Genomic DNA, 22,119 nt, shown 5'->3' with positions numbered 1-22,119 from the left:
AATTATCAATAAAACGACGAAACTATATCTCTAAAAGAATAATTATACGAGAATCAATGAACGAGTATATCATATAACAAAAGATCATGTACCAACAGTAGCTCGATAGAATTTGGACGATCATCAACTACTCGACTGAATCGAAACGATATGTAACTCACTTCTGCAGCAAAGTTACGTCAGTAACAAATATATGATTGATGAAGAAAAAATATGATTGAGAAGTTTTCAATTATGAGAAAAATCAAAAGCAAAAAGTAAAATTTTGCTTTTCAAACATATTCAGAGTCCGCGAACGATAACCCAAAATCGGTGCAGAATTTAGAGAAACTTTCTTCTGCAAAGTTATAGACCACATCAATTCCGATGGCTCAAGCGATTAGTTTCTCATCGATTCCGATTCCTGCAGTGGCTAGTTTATCTGTAAAGTTGTAGACCAAATCGATTCCGGTCCCTTGCACGGGTAGTTTCTGCAAAATCGTTTTCAATTAGCAGAAAAATCAAAAACATAAAACGAAACTTGCTTTTCGTGTATGTACGCAGTCCGCGAACGATAACTCAAACTCGGTGCAGAATTTGAAAAAACTTTCTTGTGCAAAGTTGTAGACCACATGAATTCCAGTCCGTTTTTCGCGGGTAGTTTTTACAAAATCGTTTTCAATCAGAAGAAAACACAAAAAAAGAAAGCGGAAGTTGCTTTTCGGGTATATACGCAGTCCACGAACGATAACTCAAAATCGGTGCAAAATTTGAAAAAAACTTCCATCTGCAAAGTTGTAGACCACATCGATTCCGGTCTCTCGTGGGTAGTTTCTGCAAAATCGTTTTCAATAAGCAGAGAAATCAAAAACAAAAAGCGAAAGTTGCTTTTCAGGTATGTACGTAGTCCGTGAACGATAACTCAAAATTGGTGCAGAATTTGAAAAAACTTCCTCCCGCAAAGTTGTAGAACACATCGATTCCGGTCTCTCTAAGTGGTAGTTTCTGCAAAATCGTTTTCAATTAGCAGAGAAATCAAAAATAGAAAGCAGAAGTTGCTTTTTGGGTATGTACGCAGTCCGCGAACGATAACTCAAAATCGATGTAGAATTTGAAAAAACTTCCTTCTGCAAAGTTGCAGACCACATCGATTCCGGTCCCTATGATGGGTAGTTTCTGCAAAATCATTTTTAATTAGCAAAAAAATCAAAAACAAAAAGCGGAACATTCTTTTCAGGCATGTACATAGTCCGCGAACGATAACTCAAAATCGGTGAAGAATTTGAAAAAACTTTCTTTTGCAAAGTTGTAGACCACATCGATTCCGATCTCCCAAGAGGTAGTTTCTGCAAAATCGTTTTCAATTAGCATAGAAATCAAAAACAGAAAGCAGAAGTTGCTTTTCGGGTATGTACGCAGTCCACGAACGATAACTCAAAATCGGTGTAGAATTTGAAAAAACTTCCTTCTACAAAGTTGCAGATCACATCGATTCCGGTCCTATTGCAAGTAGTTTTTGTAGAATCGTTTTTTATTAGGAGAAAAATCAAAATCAAAAACATACTGCTCTGATACCATGTTGAGAGAGAAAAAGAGAGCACAGAAACAGAACCCCAAAGTGTGTAGAATACACACATGAGATGATGTATATATAGAGGGGACCTGGGTGCCATATATAGAGAAGTAGCTTCACATATAAGCTCAACAGCAATATAGCGATTGTGTGAGAGAAACAAGGACATGTCGCAAGACTAAGCCTAGGACTTGCATGTGTGCATGCACATGTACAGGTGTGGGTGCGCGCGCACGTGCACACACGCGCACACACACACAAAGAACTAAGAATTGTGTAATATAAATGCCCATATCTCCTTGAAAGTTGGTGTGAATCAAAAGACACTTGATTGTTTCATTGTTAGAATCAATATCTTTTACCTTTCCTCTAGGTCTATATTGCACGTCCTTCTAGCTTTTGCCCCTCACAATTCTCTGTTATATAAAACTACTTTGTCTTAAATGTTTTAGTGTGCATATGGTGTCTATTCAAAAAACAAAGTAGTGGTGTACATCTTACCTCATGTCATAGAATTTCCTCAAGGCTTCATAAAATCTCTCCCTAAAACCTTTCTATGAACCCCGATGACGATGCAATAGAATTGGAAATTGGAGTTAGTTATTGTGTGAAGGAGAGAACTTTGCATTTTATAATAATAAATCAAAGATGCAAAGACATGGCTTTTGTGCATCGGGATTCTTGTGTATCTTTCCTTACTTTTTAAGATTACATTATCACATTATGTGTGCAATTTCAATTTTTTGTGTACCTTTGACTTTATTTTTAGCTTGCTTTATGACACTATTCCTTCTGTTATAGGCATCATTTCCTTGTGCTGGTAAGATTGTACTCAAGTTAAATGATAGCTAGTCTCTCGACCTACATCACTACAAGAGGCTATTCATATTAGCGACGCTCACACAGCGACGCTCAAAAAAAAAAATCCCGGCGTCGCTATGAGCGTCGCAAATTTACAAGTAAATTTGCGACGCTCATAGCGACGCCGACTAGGCTAAAAAAAAAAACATCTTCTCCACACACACACACACACACACACACACACGAGGAGAGGAAGGAGAGCCAGGTATGCTCCTTCCCTCTCCTCACTCTCATGTTCCCTTCCCCTCTTTCTCTCTCCCTCTCTCTCTCTCTCTCTCTCTCTCTCACACACACACACACACACACACACACACACATAGTGTTTTTGAGAGAGAGAGAGAGAGAGAGAGAGAGAGAGAGAGAGAGAGAGAGAGAGAGAAAGAGTACAAACATAAACAAAAACGCACACACACATACATAAACAAAGAATGCACACACACATTGAGAGAGGAAAAGAGAGAGAGCATGCATAAACAAAAAACGCACACATTGAGAGAGGAAAAGAGAGAGAGAACATGCATAAACAAAAAATGCACACATTGAGAGAGGAAAAGAGAGAGAAAACATGCATAAACAAAAAAACGCACACACATTGAGAGAGAAAGAGAGAGAAACTAATTTAACGTCGTAGGAAACTCATTAAAATTAAAAGACCTAAAGATCTAGCCGACGATCGAGGAGTTGAACTCAAGACCTATTATTCAAGAGGGAAATGGCATAACCAATCTATCATACTTGGCATGGGTGATAGAAAGGTTATACCATTTATCTCTTTTTATTGGCACACACATCCACACACGCGCAAACACACAAGAAGAAGAGAGTTATAACGTCGTAGGAAACTATCCTAAAAGACGTTAAAGATTAGGTTAGATGTAGACTTATGTTAAATTAGATTTAGGTTTATTTAAGTTAAATTAGATTAGATTTACATTTATTTACGCTAGATTTAGATTTACGTTATATTAGATTAGATTTAGGTCTCCATAGACTGCGATGCCTGCATGAAGCGGGTGAAGAAAGCCCTCAATGGAATATAGGGTATTGCTGCCTTCACTCATGGTGGGCTCCGTCGATCCAAAAGTACTGGTGAAATGTCTTCAGAAGATAGGGAAGAAGGTGGATCTTCTGGGCGGCAAGAGTCACTACATCCCCGACAATGACCATCTAGACAATCTCTAGTCATTCAACAACAACTTCAAAGTTAGTAACAAGAGCAAGAACGCTCCAAAGGGCCAATTGCTGTCATCAGATGTGGATGGAGATGAGGCAGCGTCACCGTCGGAAGTTAACTCTCACATCTTTAGTGATGAGAATGCCAACTCTTGCCGAGTTATGTGAAAAATTATGTGTTAAATCAGTTTTAAGGTTCTTATAATCCCTGTTAGTTTAGTTCTTTGTTTTTAATATAACATAATTTACGTTAGATTTAGATTTATGTTATATTAGATTAGACTTAGGTTTATTTAGGTTTACCCACACACACACACACACACAAGAAGAAGAGAGTTTTAACGTCGTAGGAAACTATCCCAAAAGACGTTAAAGATTAGGTTAGATGTAGACTTACGTTAAATTAGATTTAGGTTTATTTTTAGTTAGATTTACGTTTATTTAGATTTACGCTTATTTACGTTAGATCGAGTCCACGCAAGAATTACTTATGGTTTAGGGTTTAGAGTTAGACGAACAGTGAAAAGATCTACTGTGAAAAGATATTAAGATGCTGTGAAGTGCTACAGCTAGAGAAGAGGCAAAGGGGTTTTGTCCACTACATGCAGTATCATGTAGACGTGGGTCTGTAGATTTCTTGTACCCACAAATATAGGTATTGACCAATAAAGATGAGATTATAACCCGGTGGTTCTGATCTCCGTGCACCTCTAGACCGAGGTGTGCGGGGATTGGACATGACTAGAGAATGTGAGAGAGAGAGAGAGAGAGAGAGAGAGAGAGAGAGAGAGAGAGAGAGAGATAAGACGAAGAATGCCAATAGAATATTAAATTTGTTGTCCAGGTTATAAGATTTTTATCCTCATTATGAGTAGTGACGAGGATGTGGGACCGTCCAACCGAAACACCTATCTCTCAACGAGGGTCTTATGTCCTTGTAATCAATGCAAGCATGCTGTGCGACGGACAAGACTTGTTTCTTTGCAGCACGTTCACGAATTTGGCGAGTTCGATCCATCTATTATAGATCGAGTTGTTGCCAATTATAACTCGTCGGACTCTGACGCTTGCCAACAAGCAGCAATCTTGCAACCCAATAGACGTGTTCGCATGCGCTTTGGTCAAGCAGCATATGTGAGGCCACAAGATGTAGCCTCTGATAGATCGGGGGATAATCATGCAGAGCATATTCCCAACGAGGCAATGTTTGAGCCTGAGATTGATGAAATGATCGAGACGATCATGGATTCAGAAAGGCTTATCTATGATGATATGAAAAGTGAAGCCGATACGTCATTGTATAATGGAGCACGTATGTCTAGATTGAAAGCACTCCTGGTTCTTCTCAACATGCAGGCAAAGTTTGGATGGAGTGGCCACCAAGGATGTCTGCACAAGCATGGTTAGAGCAGAAGGAGATGTGCGATGACAGATTGCCTCCAGGGATGAAGAGACTATCTCTATGGTACGAGTTACCATACTGGCCCCGACTCATGATCAATCACTTGCTCGATCCAATGCACATATTCAAGAATGTGGGTAATCTACTATGGGACCATCTGACCGGCAAGAAAGATACTTTGGGAGCCAGAGTTGACCTTAGAATTGTGGATCGTATGGAGCAATATTGGCCGCAATCAGCGTCTGATGGATCGATAAAACTCCCTAAAGCACCATGGATTTTCACAGGAGCCCAAGAACGCAAAGTAAAAGAGACCATTCGATCTTTGCGGACCCCCACTGCCATAATGCACTCGCTCCGAACGTGTTTTACTAAAGAAGGAAAGCTTACCAGTTTGAAGTCACACGATTGGCATAAAATGTGTCAGGTACGTTCATAGTGGACTTTAATATCATTGCTGCACATACTTTACAGTTTATTTTACCGGTTGCCATTGAGGGATGTTTGTCTCTCGACATCCATAACACAATCTACAAACTTGCAAAGCTGGTGCAATGGATCTCACAAAAGGAGATCAACGAAAACTCCATACCATTCGCCAAACTAGTGGTGGCGGTGGCGGTGGCGGTTGTTGTGGGGATTCCGCCGCCGATGCCTCCACACCGCCTCGTGTTCGACGAGGCTCTTTACCCTCCCCTTCCTTGCCCGCCCCCACACCAGCCACAGCATCGCCATCTACGTCAGGTTTTGCGCGGCTGACTGTTCCTAGCAGCTACACACCTCTACCTACTCCGCCAGAAGCCACCCACTCGACACTCCTCGCTTCGGGGCCCAGACGCCGGTGGAGACACCTGACATCCGTACCCCCATCGACACGCCGCTAGAGACCCCTGCCGGGACACCCAGGTTCACGCATCACCAGCCATAGGGCTTGCCTTACTCCGTCGACTTCAGCGGCGGCATCATCATGGATGATGACGGCAAGAAGGTGATCTCGCGCATGCGTGGTCTTTGCTCTCAGCTGTTTAGACACTACATACTAAACAAATGGAGTGAAGTACCAAGTGATTTAAAAGCCAGAGTCATCAGCATACTTCATGATGAGTTTCCCGTTCCAACACGGGATCAGCGCTTCAATGAAGACCTGATGAAGATTCAAATGCACGAATACTGCAAACACAAGCGTTCTAAAGTGCAAAAAGCAATCAAGCATGGGTGGAACAGGCCAGATTGGCTGACCAAAGAAGATTGGAAGAATGCGAAGAAAGTAGCACACGAAAATCCCGACAAGTGGAAGCAACAAAAGGATGCAGCCAGAGCGCGAGTAGAGGCAGGGAGCTCGCACCACTTGGGGAGCGGTGGATGGGCATCATTTGAGGCCGATTTTGTAAGTGTTTTTGCATTGCTCTTTATGTTCGATAGTTTAGGGTTTATGAGTTTTTTAATTCTAACATAATGAAATCTTTGTATGTTTTGACAGTGGTCGATGACAGGACGTGATCCCACACCGTACGAGCGCGAGTACGCAGGCAGGAAGGGCTTAAACGCCCTGATGGACATTCTCAGTTCTCGCGGCGGCATGGTTAGTATTAGGGTTTACTCTTTTCTATTTTTTGTATTGTTTTATAAATGTCGTTATATGTTTATACTTACTGAAAGCTGTCTTATTGTCTTTTTTTGCAGAATCCGACAGATACGCCGCTTGAACGCGATGAGACGTCTGACTAGACGACGTCAGTTTAGCTGTAGCTAGATAGCATTAGTTTAGGGTTTCTCATAGCTTATGTCTCATGAGACGGATTTTATACGTCTTTTTGAACCATGTATATTATTACATTTGTCACCGCAGTTCATTTTGCCAATCAATTCTTTATGCCTATGATGTTGTACAATTGTCATTATTACATTTGCCAATCAATTCATTTTGCCTATGATGTGTACAATTGTCAATTTTACGCTTGTCAATTTTGCAAACAATGCGTCTTGTGGGTGACAATTTTGGGTCTATTATCTACCCTTGCACTTTTTTTAAAAAGTGAATCAAGTACAATATGGTTGATGGGTGGCAGGGCATTCAATGCCCTGTCACCAAAAAACATTTCTCTCGGGCGTCGCTATAACCGTCGCTATTTATGGCTCTGGAGTGTCGCAATAGACTTCTGTGTAAACGTCGCTATAACCGTCGCTATATACCGACGCATATAGCATCGCATATAGCGACGCTCTTGTAGCGACGCTATTAGCGACGGTTTTAGCGACGCCGGGGGTTATAAAAACCCAGTGTATTTCCGTCGCTAACAGCGTCACAAGAGCACACAACCTCTTGTAGTGCATACCCAAATCTTGAGGTAGCATATGTAACCAAACTACATCATTTGATGCCAATACAACACCCTCGTATGCATCCTAGTATTTATTCAATAAAGCAATTATGCGTTGCACCTTACTACTCCATGTGATGGATTTTAGCAACGGGCAGTGAACGACCTTCAATGATGCTATTTTTAGCATACAATGCTTCATTTTTTTGATACACATATCATTTGTATATGCACTTTTGATGTATTTATAGGCTCTACATGAGTTTCAAATTGTATGTTTGACTCTATCATGATGCCTAAGAGCTCTACAGATGCACACAATTTTATGCATCTCATGGGTGGCCGTACATTTTGTTTATGCCCTTGGTATAAAAGTGAAAGTTAGGTCATTTTTCACTTATTCTTTTGCGACTAATTAGGCTTTCATGGAATCTTGTGAGGAAGGTGGAGATGGTGATTCATGTAGTGGAGCTTCCTCTTGTGCTTCCACTCTTTTGATGGTTGAAATTGAAAGTTGAGTACTCTTCTGCTTCTAGCTCACGGGGATGGTGTGATTTGCATTAATGGTGTGTGGTTAAGTGTTAATTAGTCTCTAATTATTTCTTCCCACTCTCATTTATCTTCTCCTTTGATTGATTGGTGAGCTCTTTGAGCTTTTGATCTATGTGTGAGTGATTAATGAGTGTGTGCACCATTGTCCTCTTGATTTGTGAGATTAGAGAGGAGGCATGAAGTAGCACACTATTTGCATTGCATTTCCTTCTTCTTCTCTCTCACAATTTGGATCCGCTTCTTAGATTTCTTTTGAATCCATGCTTCCATGCACTAGTCGGGCTTTGGTCCTCCAGATTGACATTATATCGGTGGATTGAGCTATCCTACAACCCGCCAACATCGGCGCCGTTGTCAGGGATCGGTTGCTTAAGCTAGCGGAGTCATTAGTGTGTAGAACTCTCCTTAACCATCAATCAAAGTAGTTTAGGTTTTCAAGTAGGTATTGGTGATGGTGAATGGCTGATTTGTGAGGAGATTTTGGCTAAGAAATCGCCTAAGAAATTGTATGTATTTTTCATGTTTTCCCCTCTTTTTCACTAGTTTTGACACTAATTTGTGACTAATTTACTAACAATTTTTGTGCTAAACATGTTTGTATACTTAATTAGAGGCTTGGTAATCGCTCTATTGAAAAACAAATTGAAAATTTTCATGTAGATTTGAGTGATTTTTAGTGTGTAATTAAGGGATTTTTTACTAATTATTCCCTCTATATTACTCACTAATTGTATCACTTATGGCATGTGTGTTTAATGCTACACATTGATAAATCATTAATTCGATGTGCATTCATTATTCTTATGCATTTAATTTTGTTGAAATGGAAGCTACACATAAGATTTTGTGTTGGTGTCTATGGTCATGGTCAAAGCGGTTTTAGAAGTACACACACACACTCTGGTGGAGTCGTCACTTGGAGTGAGAATTTGATGAAATTCTTGACGTAAATGTGAGTGTACTAACCCATTCAATTTTTTATTTAGGTGCAGCTTTCAATTGAAAATTAGACACAACAAAATTGGTTCAATTTTGTGTGTATTGAGTATGCGTCTATGTGTAAGCAAAGTGCACAAAATTGAGTGCAATTGTGTGACAATGTTGATGCCAATTGATTGATTTGAAGTTATCGGAGGTTTATGTTCATCAAATTGATTATGGTGAATGGTTTTAAGCTTGCAAATTGCGTCATTATGCTGTCAAAATTGCGGTAAATGTATGTGTGTGTAAGGTTGAAAGTGTGTTAATTGTGCATGTTTATACACTGTCAAACTGCGTTGAACGATTGAAAAGATGTGAAAATCAGATGGTGAAAATGCTGGTTTGATTATGATTGCTAGACCAAAGTGGAAAAAAGTTTAATTAGACCACTAATTAGACGAACTTTCGGGTCAAATTTGAGTCAAAACAATAAAAAACGATCCAAAACGGTTCAAATTTGAGTGGCGTATTGATAATTGATTGATTGGATGATGTAATTACATTTCAAAATGTTGCAAGTTGAGTTGAATTGGATGCATAATTTTCAAAAGAAAAGCGGTACTATTTTGGCTATTTTTTGTAAATTTTTAACTTTTTTTGGGAAATTTATTTCTTAAATTTCTCCTTTCTTACCAAAAAAATGTGAAAATAGAAAAACGTGATGTTAAATGCCAATCTAGAACATGTTTTGTGACTCTATGACCTTTTTCTAAATTTTTAAATATTTTTAAAACATTTTTAGCGTATTTTTACAAACTCTGGATCTTTTTTTAAACTTTTTTATTAAAGAAAATGCCCACACACACACATTACCACTCTCTCTCTCTCTCTCTCTCTCTCTCTCTCTCTCTTTTTCCATTTTTTGAAAAAAAATGCGCGTGCGTGCATACACACACACACACACCCCTCCAAAAGGCTTTTGTATTATAGTTTCTCCCATAAATAGAGGCTTGGTACAATACAAGCTTTGTGTTCTTTGAAACCTTGATGGTGCAATGAAGATAGAGATCTTCATGCACCACAATTATGCCCGTAACTTAGCTAAATGAAAGCACTAACTTGTCCCTGGCCTCAATCCCAAGACCTCAAACACCTTCGAAGGTGGAGAGAGCTAGCAGGGAATGAGGATAGGGAAGAGGAAAAAGAGTCATTCTTACAAGACAGAAATAGTTCCTCACTTATCATCACTCTTACTACTTAGGATAGCATAATAGCATAATAATGATGATGAAGGAGATGACAAGATTAAGCATTGAAGCATGGCTCTTGGTTGGATTTTCATTCCATAGCTAAGAGTGTTGGTGTAGGCTCTCAATTTCTCAACAGGCTTGGAGAAGGAGATGAAGTTCTTGTACTTAGCACTTCACACAATGAGAAAGAGAGAGAGAGAGAGAGAGAGAGAGAGAGAGAGAGAGAGAGTAAGGGTGTATATCTTGCAAGAAATCCCCTAGTTGCTTCGATCGAGCCCCTCTTTTTGCTCATTCTTGTAGCTCATTGGATTTCTCAAGCCTAGCCAATCACAAGCCTTGGTCACAACTAGCAATAGAGGTAGCCTTTTAGACAAGTGTCCTCCTTTCCCCTTTGAGAGAGAGGGCTTGGAAAAAGCTTAAACAATTAATTTAATTAATCTAAAATCTCATTGGCCCTCTCTAAGGGTCAACCAATAGGCTTTAGGCACACTACGGATGCAACTTAGCTAGGGCCTTGACATGTGTCCTATTTGCCTCTTTGAGCAAGGGGTGCCCATTGGGTGAGGGGAGGGTCATTCTATCTAATCCCCTACTTGTGTGGCTTGCCCCATCCTTTATAGGCATTCTTTTGAATTTCAAGCACCTAAAGCACTAGGCTTGGTCCCAAAGTACCTTAAGCACCTCAAGCACCTTAGTCATCATGCATGAGTTTAGAAACAGCATGGGCTCTCTCTCTCTCTCTCTCTCACACACACACACACACCATGCCCCTAGCTTCAAGGGCATATCCCCTCCTTATAGAAATTGGCTTGGACTTCAAGCACATGCCTAGCTTGACCATGCATCTTAGTCATCAAGCATCTCAAGCATAGGCCTAGCTTAACGTAAGGTCTAAAGACTTTTACAGTAAACTTTGGAGGTCTTTAATGAAGCTAACCCTAAGGTCTTTTAAGATCCATTATGCACACATTGTTCTTCAGTAGACCATCTCCTTGTGAGCCCTTGCGGGGTGAAATCCTCTCCTTTTGGCCCCGTTGTGAGCTTGGTCTAAAAACACATATCTATATTCTAGCTCTTGTTTCCCTTTTATCTTCCCTTATTAAATTATCAGTTTAACATGAGAAAGTAATTGGGGTAAAACTAGATTTAGAATTTATGACACTGTATCTCATTTTTCTAACCTTTGGATGTATTGTTAATATTCATGTTCCCAAAGAAATACGAAGGAAGCTTGATGCTCGTGGTCTTAAACTTACCTTCATTGGATATTCTCACACTTCTAAAGGCTACAAATTCTATGCTCTTCCATACCATTATGATAGACTTGTGCTCCTAGGTGTAGTGTCAATTACATCTTGATCTTGAAAGAAATCCATATCGTTTGATAATGTGTACGAAATCTTAGGTGCCATAAAAGTGAAGACAAAATCATGTTGTGGTAATAAACGTGTCCACAAGTTCTAGCATCTTTGCATTAAAAATAAGTATGATAAGTTAAAAAAATCTTTACAATACTAAATTTTGCATTAAAGAAGCATACAACTGTTTTATATTAAGGCCACAATTTGAAATTTATGTGAATAGTCTCTATGAAATTTATCTCGATACACTATATGAAGTTTATATGAATAATCCATATCCCTCAAAATCATGATAAAAACTGTAAAACACGTGAACAAGATATATAGCACAATGAAGCACACCATACGCTTCGCAAGAGAATATGTGTCATGCGCCTAAGAGAGAGCCTAGGAGTAAAGCGGTACAAATTGCAAAGCTTACGCAAAAATTCAATGGAAACAAAGATGCTCGAAAGCACATCGAAGTATTTGAAGAAGTATGCAATTCCCTAGGTGAACACAACGAACCACATAAGTGCAATGCTTTAAGATTGACTTTGAGTGGGAAGGCTAAGAATTGGTATAGGACCTTGAGGATGGAAGAGAAAACGATTTACCTACTCTTTGGAGATTGTTCCTGAAGGAGTATATACGAGAAGGTGTGCATTGGGGTGTAGCATCTCAGCTACCAAAGGCCGAACATGAGGAAGGTGAGTCAGTGAGAGACTTTATCAGTCATCTAAAGCACTTACACATCAATTGCATCAGATAAAGTCAAAATACAGGGAAAGTGATCAAAATATGGCATTTGAATACCAACAAAAATATTAGCATACGATGGAAGCCATTTCGATCCCAAAACATACATTCTATCTAATCTAGACCAAGAGGAGGTGTGAGATTGGGAGTGATAAGTGAACGAGACACTTCCCTTGATTTTGATAGTACTACTTATATCAAAGCTTTTTGTTGCACTAGGAAGGTATAATCCTAACTACGTACGTAGAGAGCTTAACTATATACAAAAGATTAATCAAAGAGCATTTTGGTCAAAGACAGAATACATTATTGCACTATAGTTGTGTGTACATAGGATGCTCTTTTGTAGAGCCTGAGAGAGAGAGAGCAATACATTACACACATGCACAACATAAAAAGAGTGACAGATTCTAAGCATTCCATCTCAACACATGAAATGTAACAAAGCCCACATCTCAACACATGTTCCAAAAGTGAGAAAAGATTATTACAATGAAGGAAACATTTTCCTTGATAAGTGAAATTTGTTCAGAATCATCTTTATACTACAACTCCTTCTGGTGAGATATCCATCACAGCATGGATAGATGAAATTCCTTCTGTATCTCATTTTTTAACCTTCGGATGTATTGCTTATATTCATGTTCCCAAAGAGACACGAACGAAGCTTGATGCTCATGGTCTTAAACTTATCTTCATTGGATATTGTGACACTTCTAAAGGCTACAAATTCTATGACCGTCCATACCATTATGAAAGACTTGTGCTCCTAGGTGTAGTGTCAACTACAACCAAATCTTGAAAGAAATCCACGTCGTATGATAATGTGTACAAGATCTTAGGTGCCATAAAAGTGAAGAAAAAATCATGTTGTGGTAATAAAGATGTCCACAATTAGTTCTAGCATCTTTCCATTAAAAATAAGTATGATGTGACAAAAATAGTTACAATGCTAAATTTGGCAAATGTTAAAGAAGGGTGAAAGCATGTTAACGTGTCACACTTTTTCATGTCCCAGACAATGTTAATTAGCACATTTTTGACATATGCTAACTAGTACAATAACATGAGCTACTTCTCCAAGATCTATGACGTATGATATAGCGATAGAAAGCTCTTGAAACAAGGAATCCAAATGTATAACCTCCGACAAGTTTTGATATTATTTGCAAAGATTTTACCGGATGCCCAACTTTCTAAAGATGTGATAACTTGAAAATGCTAACTAGCATAAAAAGCGTGACACGTTCACATGCTTTCACCTAGAAGCATACAATTGTTTTATATTCAGGCCACAATTTGAAATTTATGTGAATAGTCTCTATACTATATGAAATTTTCCCTATCACTCAAAATCATGATAACAAGTGTAAAACAAATAAACAACATATCTAGCACAATAAAACACCATATGCATAGTTCAGCTTCCAAAATGTTTACAAAGCACAGCGTTTAAGGTGTACTAGAATTTATAGCCCCAAGGATATAAATTTCTTCTCAACTCATAAATCCAACTTTATGGATAAGAAGCTATCCAATTGTATCAAATTTTGATAGTTGCTTGTTTAACAAGAGATAAAAGATTCCAATTACCCAACCAAGTACCTTGTTTAACTGCAAGAGATAAACAATTTCAACAACCCAACCAAGTGTTAACCAAGCAACTATCATATCTAGATAGCTGCTTGTCTAACAAGAGAGAAAAGATTCGAATTACCCAACCAAGTGTTGAAAGCCATCCTATTTGTCAAGTACTTTAATTATATAGCTAGAAAAGAAAACAATGTAAAACTAGGTAATGGATCTCTCCATTATGTATGAGAATAATCATTTAGGTTATGAATTAATTGTTGTTGTGCTCACCCTTCTCAAAACAAAAAAAAAGGAGAAAAGAATGAAGACAAGAGGATTATATTGAATTATGTCTCCATATTATTGAAAATGCAAGCAAAGCATGCATAGGCATCTCCACATTCCCATACAAAACCTTTGTAGCCTATACATTCTTAGTCCATTCCATCAAGCCACCATACCAAAGGTCACATGTGGAGGCCTCATTGCACTCCCCCCCCCCCCCCCCCCCCCCCCCCCTCCCCCCCCACGCGGTGTTTTGTCAAGACCATTTTCACCCATGTCATAAGTGCTTACAGTCGGTTAACTCATGATCATGATGTACGAATGAGCAAAGCACAAAATTGGTTGCTGGCCACAATAAAGTTTTGCAATTAATTATGTGAGCATGGTCTAATGTACAATTTTGAAGGCATGAGTACCGAAAAGAGAAGATGATATTATAGAATTAGAATAGAATACATAGTTCTTTATTTATTACATTGTACCTTTCAGGGGGATGCCTTGCAGGTGATACAAATTTGTTAGGACGCATGGGACTAACTACAAACACTAGAAGACAAGTGCCATTGGCACTACAAGCAATTCAATGTTGGTTAAGTGTCGTATCGTGTCGGGAGGTTGACCGTGTGGGTCTTTTAATTCCTAATTAAGAACTAGTAGGGGGGTGCCGATGCACCAAGCTACATGCACAATGAGATAGCATGCAGCAGGCCGAGCGTCCTAGTTGAGGGTGTTTTGGACGCTGGCAATGAGGCGGCGCACTTCATCGTCATCAATGCCAAGAGTGGTCTCGAGCACCTCCTCGGAGAGAGGCGGGTTGGAGGCGAAGAGGGCAACGGCGAGTTGGGAGGCACCAGGGTTTTGGCTATTGAGGGCGGCGATGGCAAGAGCAGGCTTGGATTTGTCTGGGTTGAACTGGAAGTGGACGAGGCCACGGGGAAATACAAAGAGATCGCCAGCATAGATGGTTTGGTAGAAGAACTGGTTGGCGGTTGGTTGGGTGGAGGTGGTGACGAAGCCCACGAGCAGTGTCCCTTGGGCGAGGAAGAGGACTTCGGTAGCACGGGGGTGCACGTGCGGCGGGTTGATTCCACGGGGCTTGTAGTCGATGCGGGCAATGGAAAGGCCTTGCGTGTTGAGGGCGCCGAAGTTGGCGGCGCTGACGAGGTTGACAGCGGAGCCGAGGTTTCCGGTGAAGTTGGTGGCGTTGCGGAGCAGTTTGGAAGCGAAGTCGAAGGATTGCACGGCAGCGGCAGGCTTGCAGGGCAGGCCGTTGATGTTGAGGGTGAGCCGGAGCTGCTGCAGCTCGTCGGGGCTGAGGGCCACGCAGAAGTCTTGCAAAGGGTCCTCGTCAGCAGCGCGGACAGTTGGAGGCAGGGGTGCGGCCAACCCCAGCAGCAGTAGAGCTAGCTGCAGGCCAGCCACAAGCTGCTTGGGCGACATACTGTTAAGAGGAGTAGCTGCGGTGATGCAGAGGCGCGATCAGGGCTGGGCTGGGTGAGAATTGTAAGTGGCCGAGAGAGCTGGGCTAATATGATAAGGCCGGGAGAGCTGTATATAAGGCTAATGTAATGAGGCCGCACTTGATGAGCTCTTCTCCTTTTATGGGCGCGGACGCAGAGGGTGTGCAGGTGTGCCACGTCTGCTGCTCCTGGGACCGAGTCCTGGCTCGACGTCTATCACGTTACCTGCTTGTTCCTTGTGCGCCTCGACGTCGTCAATATTTGAGTTTTTAAACCACTTAAACACACACACACCCAAACCTTCCATGACCAATTACTACTTTTTTTTATAGGATCCACTTCAAACTCACTACGCCAAAGAACCGAACCATCCACAGAGATGAAAACAATCACAACATCTATCTCATTTTTTAGCACATATACAAAAAGTGATGTGCACCACTAATCTAAAATTTAAGGGAATCAAATTTAAGGCACAGAGAGGGTAGAAGCTAGAGAGAGAGAGAGAGAGAGAGAGAGAGAGAGAGAGAGAGAGAGAGAGAGATCAAACAGACTCGATGTAGGATTTGTTGTGGATGCGATCTCATTCCTCACAAACTATTCTTAAAATCAAGATCCATGTTGGGCATAGCTCTTCTCTTTCCCATAACTACCTAAAGGTTATCTTAAAAAGGATGCACACCCTTTGCAACCTACATGCCAGTGCTCCAATGTTGGTAGTGGCTCCCAACCCCCTTGCAGTCATTGTTACTTGTTTTGTCATCTTGTCAAGCAACTCATCCAACACGGTCTACAACACATATTTTTCAATAGACTCCCACATTCTATAACTTCGACCTACAACGTCTATGTTGGTTTGTAGCCTGACTTTAGCAACTTCACCAAATAAGCTATAATCCACAACTAAAACTATCACAACATTGTAATGTACCCACAAAACGGAAAATATCATAAAAATGGATAAGAGCCTATAATTTGTGCATTGCCTCTAATGATTCAAAGATGTCTCTCTAGTGGATAACTGTAAGTAACATAGTTTGAAGAATTAATCAATAAGAAAACTTATTTTATTGATGGGATCAGTTTAGATAGGTTCTTACTCATGACCTACATGGTTGACACCAACATCACCATTGTGGCAAGGTACAAACTTCAACATGGGCAAGGGGGAACAGTCGTGAAGGTTGTTGAGATCGTCAACAACAATTATGGAGTGAACAAAAATTTAAGCGAAAAAAATGTTGTTCTAAGTGAAATGCAGTACTACATCAACTTTGGAGGCTTACCATGACCAAAGGGTGAAACATTTTCAAAGATAATCATTTTTCCCATAAATAGAGGTCTTTAAAATGTAAGCTCAAGAAAGGATTTTCCAAAAATATTTGTTCTATTACGAGATTGGAAATTTTTTCAAAACCATGAAAGGAAACTTTTATGTCCTATTAGGTTACCAACCTAGTGTTAAAATAAAAAGATCCTGCAGCACCTGAAGAGAAGCATGAGACTGCCTCCAAAACTAGAGGAGAAGCATGCAACCAATTGATGGAGATAAAAATTATGAGGGAAGCACATATTCCCTATGATGCCCACTCTATGCCATATGTACAACTGGTCAATCATGTTTTGACTATATTGCTCAATTATTGAGCTAATGTAAGTCGAAAAACAAGCAAAATGTGAGTGTCTCCTCACCCAATTACCAAAGGGTAGTGGAGCATGCTCATGCGCAAGTGGTGATTAGGGAGTGGGATTATTAAAAATTAGCTAAGGCAATAGAAATTAAAGGGGAGGACCATCATTTGGCTACGTCAATTATGATGGGGAATCTATGTCAAACAATAATGCTTTGTAATTTGGTTATTGTAGGTCCAAGATAATTGATTTGTATGAAAGGTATACAATCTTAGTGTCCAAGATAATATTTTCGCTTGTATCAATGTATGCAAACTATGTTGATTTATATGACAAATTTGGTTTTACTTTGGTCACTATGGATATATCTTGGCATTCTGCACTTTTAATGAGATTTGACACAGCCAGTGGACATGGTCATTGGACATGCCAAGTGATAAGTCCTTCCCTTACTGATTTAGTAGTGCACTTTTAATTTAACTTTCATGGTACTTTGGTGAGGAAGATCAAAACATCGATCACTTGTGATAAGGAAATGACAAATATCAACAACAAAACAATAAAATGAACAACATGAAGTGAACAATGAAGAACAACCATGAACTAACAATGGATCACAATAACAACATGGAAATACACAACAACAACAAGTTGTAGATGTGTGTTTTTACAAGATTCCTCCAATTCAACAAGAAAATTAGTATTGTACATTTTTGTATAAAACACTTAATTTGTGACCACCCTTTTTACGTATAGGGGAGATTGTGAGTCCCTCCTCTTGCTTATGTTTGAGGAGAGGCTTGTGATTGTGTGTTTACACCCTTTGTAATAGGCGATACTTGTGTTTGCCTCACCCTCTATGTGTTTGGAGAGGATTGTGTGAAACAACACCCAAAAGGGGGAATTGTTGGGATCACGGATGTGGGCTTGGTTGCATTTTGTATGAAGTCCCTCTCCATGTTATGTGCTTATGTGTATGCTAACTATGTATAACTTATTTGATATGTGGCATGTGGAATGTTATGTGAAAATGTAAGTCAACCCTAAGAGTTGGAGTGGTAAGAATGTGCCATTTTTGTGTGTTGTGCATGTGTGCCAACTATTGTACTTTCTCTATCTCTACAAAAGAGCATGCTTTGCACACAAACCATAATGCAATAATATGCTACCTCTTTTGCAACAATTCTTTTGATTTACTTTGTGCTTTTAGTTAAGATCTATAGCTGCATGTATTACTCATGAATGTCATTTATTATCCACCCTAATCCCTATCAACATGTATTTAACATAATTGTCTTGATTCCACAAATACCACTAGAGCATATGGAGATCTGGAACCAATGATAATCTAGCACTTGAATGCGTTAGCATCAAAGCACCAAAGGAATTCATAAAAAAAGTAAACACATATACATAGAAACCAATACGAGGAGGAAAGATAATAGGGGCCTTTTTTGTTTTCTCTTTATCTCTAGTTGTCTCATCCTATACAATTTTCCAGGTAGCAATATAGCGATTGCTTGAGAGAAAGAAGGACATGTCGCAAGACTAAGCCTAGGACTTGCATGTGTGCATGCACATGTACAGGTGTGGGTGCGCGCGCACGTGCACACACGCGCACACACACACAAAGAACTAAGAATTGTGTAATATAAATGCCCATTTCTCCTTGAAAGTTGGTGTGAATCAAAAGACACTTGATTGTTTGATTGTTACAATCAATATCTTTTACCTTTCCTCTAGGTCTATACTGCACGTCCTTCTAGCTTTTGCCCCTCACAATTCTCTGTTATATAAAACTACTTTGTCTTGAATGTTTTAGTGTGCATATGGTGTCTATTCAAAAAACAAAGTATTGGTGTACATCTTACCTCATGTCATAGAATTTCCTCAAGGCTTCATAAAATCTCTCCCTAAAACCTTTCTATGAACCCCAATGACGATGCAATAGAATTGGAAATTGGAGTTAGTTGTTGTGTGAAGGAGAGAACTTTTCATTTTATAATAATAAATCAAAGATGCAAAGACATGGCTTTTGTGCATCGGGATTCTTGTGTATCTTTCCTTACTTTTTAAGATTACATTATCACATTATGTGTGCAATTTCAATTTTTTGTGTACCTTTGACTTTATTTTTAGCTTCCTTTATGACACTATTACTCCTGTTATAGGCATCATTTCCTTGTGCTGGTAAGATTGTACTCAAGTTAAATGATAGCTAGTTTCTCGACCTACATACCCAAATCTTGAGGTAGCATATGTAACCAAACTACATCATGTGATGCCAATACAACACCCTTGTACGCATCCTAGTATTTATTCAGTAAAGCAATTATGCATTGCACCTTGCTACGCCATGTGATGGATTTTAGCAACGGGCAGTGAACGACCTTCAGTGATGCTATTTTTAGCATACAATGCTTCATTATTTTGATACACATATCATTTGTATATGCACTTTTGATGTATTTATAGGCTCTACATGAGTTTCAAATTGTATGTTTGACTCTATCATGATGCCTAAGAGCTCTACAGATACATACAATTTTATGCATCTCATGGGTGGCCGAACATTTTGTTTATGCCCTTGGTATAAAAGTGAAAGTTAGGTCATTTTTCGCTTATTCTTTTGCGAGTAATTAAGATTTCATGGAATCCTGTGAGGAAGGTGGAGATGGTGATTCATGTAGTGGAGCTTCCTCTTGTGCTTCCACTCTTTCGATGGCTGAAATTGAAAGTTGAGTACTCTTCTGCTTCTAGCTCCCGGACCGTGTGATTTGCATTAATGGTGTGTGGTGAAGTGTTAATTAGTCTAATTATTTCTTCCCATTCTCATTTCTATTCTCCTTTGATTGATTGGTGAGCTCTTTGAGCTTTTTATCTATGTGTGAGTGATTAATGAGTGTGTGCACCATTGTCCTCTTGATTTGTGAGATTAGAGAGTAGGCATTAAGTAGCACACTATTTGCATTGCATTCCTTTCTTCTTCTCTCTCACAAGTTGGATCCGCTTCTTGAATTTCTTTTGACTCCATGCTTCCATGCACTAGTCGGTCTTTGGTCCTCCAAATTGACATTATATCAGGGAATTGAGCTATGCTACAACCCGCCAACATTGGCGCCGTGGTCAGGGATCGGTTGCTTAAGCTAGCGGAGTCATTAGTGTGTAGAAGTCTCCTTAACCATCAATCAAAGTAGTTTAGGTTTTCAAATAGGTATTGGTGATGGTGAATGGCTGATTTGTGACGAGATTTTGGCTAAGAAATCGGCTAAGAAATTGTATGTATTTTTCATGTTTTCCCCTCTTTTTCACTAGTTTTGACACTAATTTGTGACTAATTTACTAACAATTTTTGTGCTAAACATGTGTGTATACTTAATTAGAGGCTTGGTAATCGCTCTATTGAAAAACAAATTGCAAAATTTCATGTAGATTTGAGTGATTTTTAGTGTGTAATTAAGGGATTTTTTACTAATTATTCCCTCTATATTACTCACTAATTGTATCACTTATGGCATGTGTGTTTAATTCTACACATTGATAAATCTTTAATTCGATGTGCACTCATTATTCTTATGCATTTAATTTTGTTGAAATGGAAGCTACACATAAGATTTTGTGTTGGTGTCTATGGTCATGGTCAAAGCGGTTTTAGAAGTACACACACACACACACTCTGGTCAAGTCGTCACTTGGAGTGAGAATTTGATGAAATTTTTGACGTAAATGTGAGTGTACTAACCCATTCAATTTTTTATGTAGGTGCAGCTTTCAATTGAAAATTAGACACAACAAAATTGGTTCAATTTTGTGTGTATTGACTATGCGTCTATGTGTAGGCAAAGTGCACAAAATTGAGTGCAATTGTGTGACAATGTTGATGCCAATTGATTGATTTGAAGTTATCGGAGGTTTATGGTCATCAAATTGATTATGGTGAATGGTTTTAAGTTTGCAAATTGCGTCATTATGCTGTCAAAATTGCGGTAAATTTATGTGTGTGTAAACTTTGTAAGTGTGTTAATTGTGCATGTTTATACACTGTCAAATTGCTTTGAATGATTGAATAGATGTGAAAATGAGATGGTGAAAATGCTGGTTTGATTGTGATTGCTAGACCAAAGTGGACAAAATTTTAATTAGACCACTAATTAGACGAACTTTCGGGTCAAATTTGAGTCAAAACAATAAAAAACGATCCAAAACAGTTCAAATTTGAGTGGCGTATTGATAATTGATTGATTGGATGATGTAATTACATTTCAAAATGTTGCAAGTTGAGTTGAATTGGATGCATAATTTTCAAAAGAAAAGCGGTACTATTTTGGCTATTTTTTTGTAAATTTTTAACTTTTTTTGGGAAATTTATTTCTTAAATTTCTCTTTTCTTACCAAAAAAATGTGAAAATCGAAAAACCTGATGTGAAATGCCAATCTAGAACATGTTTTGTGACTCTATGACCTTTTTCTAAATTTTTAAATATTTTTTAAACATTTTTAGCGTATTTTTACAAACTCGGGATTTTTTCTTAAACCTTTTTATTAAAGAAAACGCCCACACAAACACACACACACACACACACACACACACACACACACACACACACACACATAACATTCTACCACTCCCTCTATTTTTTGAAAAAAAATGCGCGCACGCACACACACACACACACCTCCAAAAGGCTTTTGTATTATAGTTTCTCCCATAAATAGAGACTTGGTACAATACAAGCTTTGTGTTCTTTGAAACCTTGATGGTGCAATGAAGATAGAGATCTTCATGCACCACAATTATGCCCGTAACTTAGCTAAATGAAAGCACTAACTTGTCCCCGGCCTCAATCCCAAGACCTCAAACACCTTCGAAGGTGGAGAGAGCTAGCAGGGAATGAGGATAGGGAAGAGGAAGAAGAATCATTCTTACAAGACAGAAATAGTTCCTCACTTATCATCACTCTTACTGCTTAGGATAGCATAATAGCATAATAATGATGATGAAGAAGATGACAAGATTAAGCATTGAAGAATGGCTCTTG

The 22,119-nt window shown here is 39.1% G+C and overlaps 1 protein-coding gene across 1 annotated transcript; it reads left to right on the top strand.

The window, feature by feature from the left end:
• Positions 1-14,410: 14,410 nt before the first annotated feature.
• LOC147443985 (uncharacterized) lies at positions 14,411-15,607 on the top strand. Its single transcript, XM_086527763.1, has one exon. The coding sequence runs from the start codon at positions 14,670-14,672 to the stop codon at positions 15,387-15,389; it is 720 nt and encodes a 239-aa protein (XP_086383889.1). The 5' UTR covers positions 14,411-14,669; the 3' UTR covers positions 15,390-15,607.
• Positions 15,608-22,119: the final 6,512 nt, after the last annotated feature.

Source organism: Adiantum capillus-veneris, chromosome 13 (assembly GCF_014529385.1).
Source record: "Adiantum capillus-veneris isolate H3 chromosome 13, ASM1452938v2, whole genome shotgun sequence".
NCBI classification, from domain to species: Eukaryota; Viridiplantae; Streptophyta; class Polypodiopsida; order Polypodiales; family Pteridaceae; genus Adiantum; species Adiantum capillus-veneris.
Note: the sequence above shows the minus strand (reverse complement) of the source record. Positions and strands in the feature narration are given on the sequence as shown.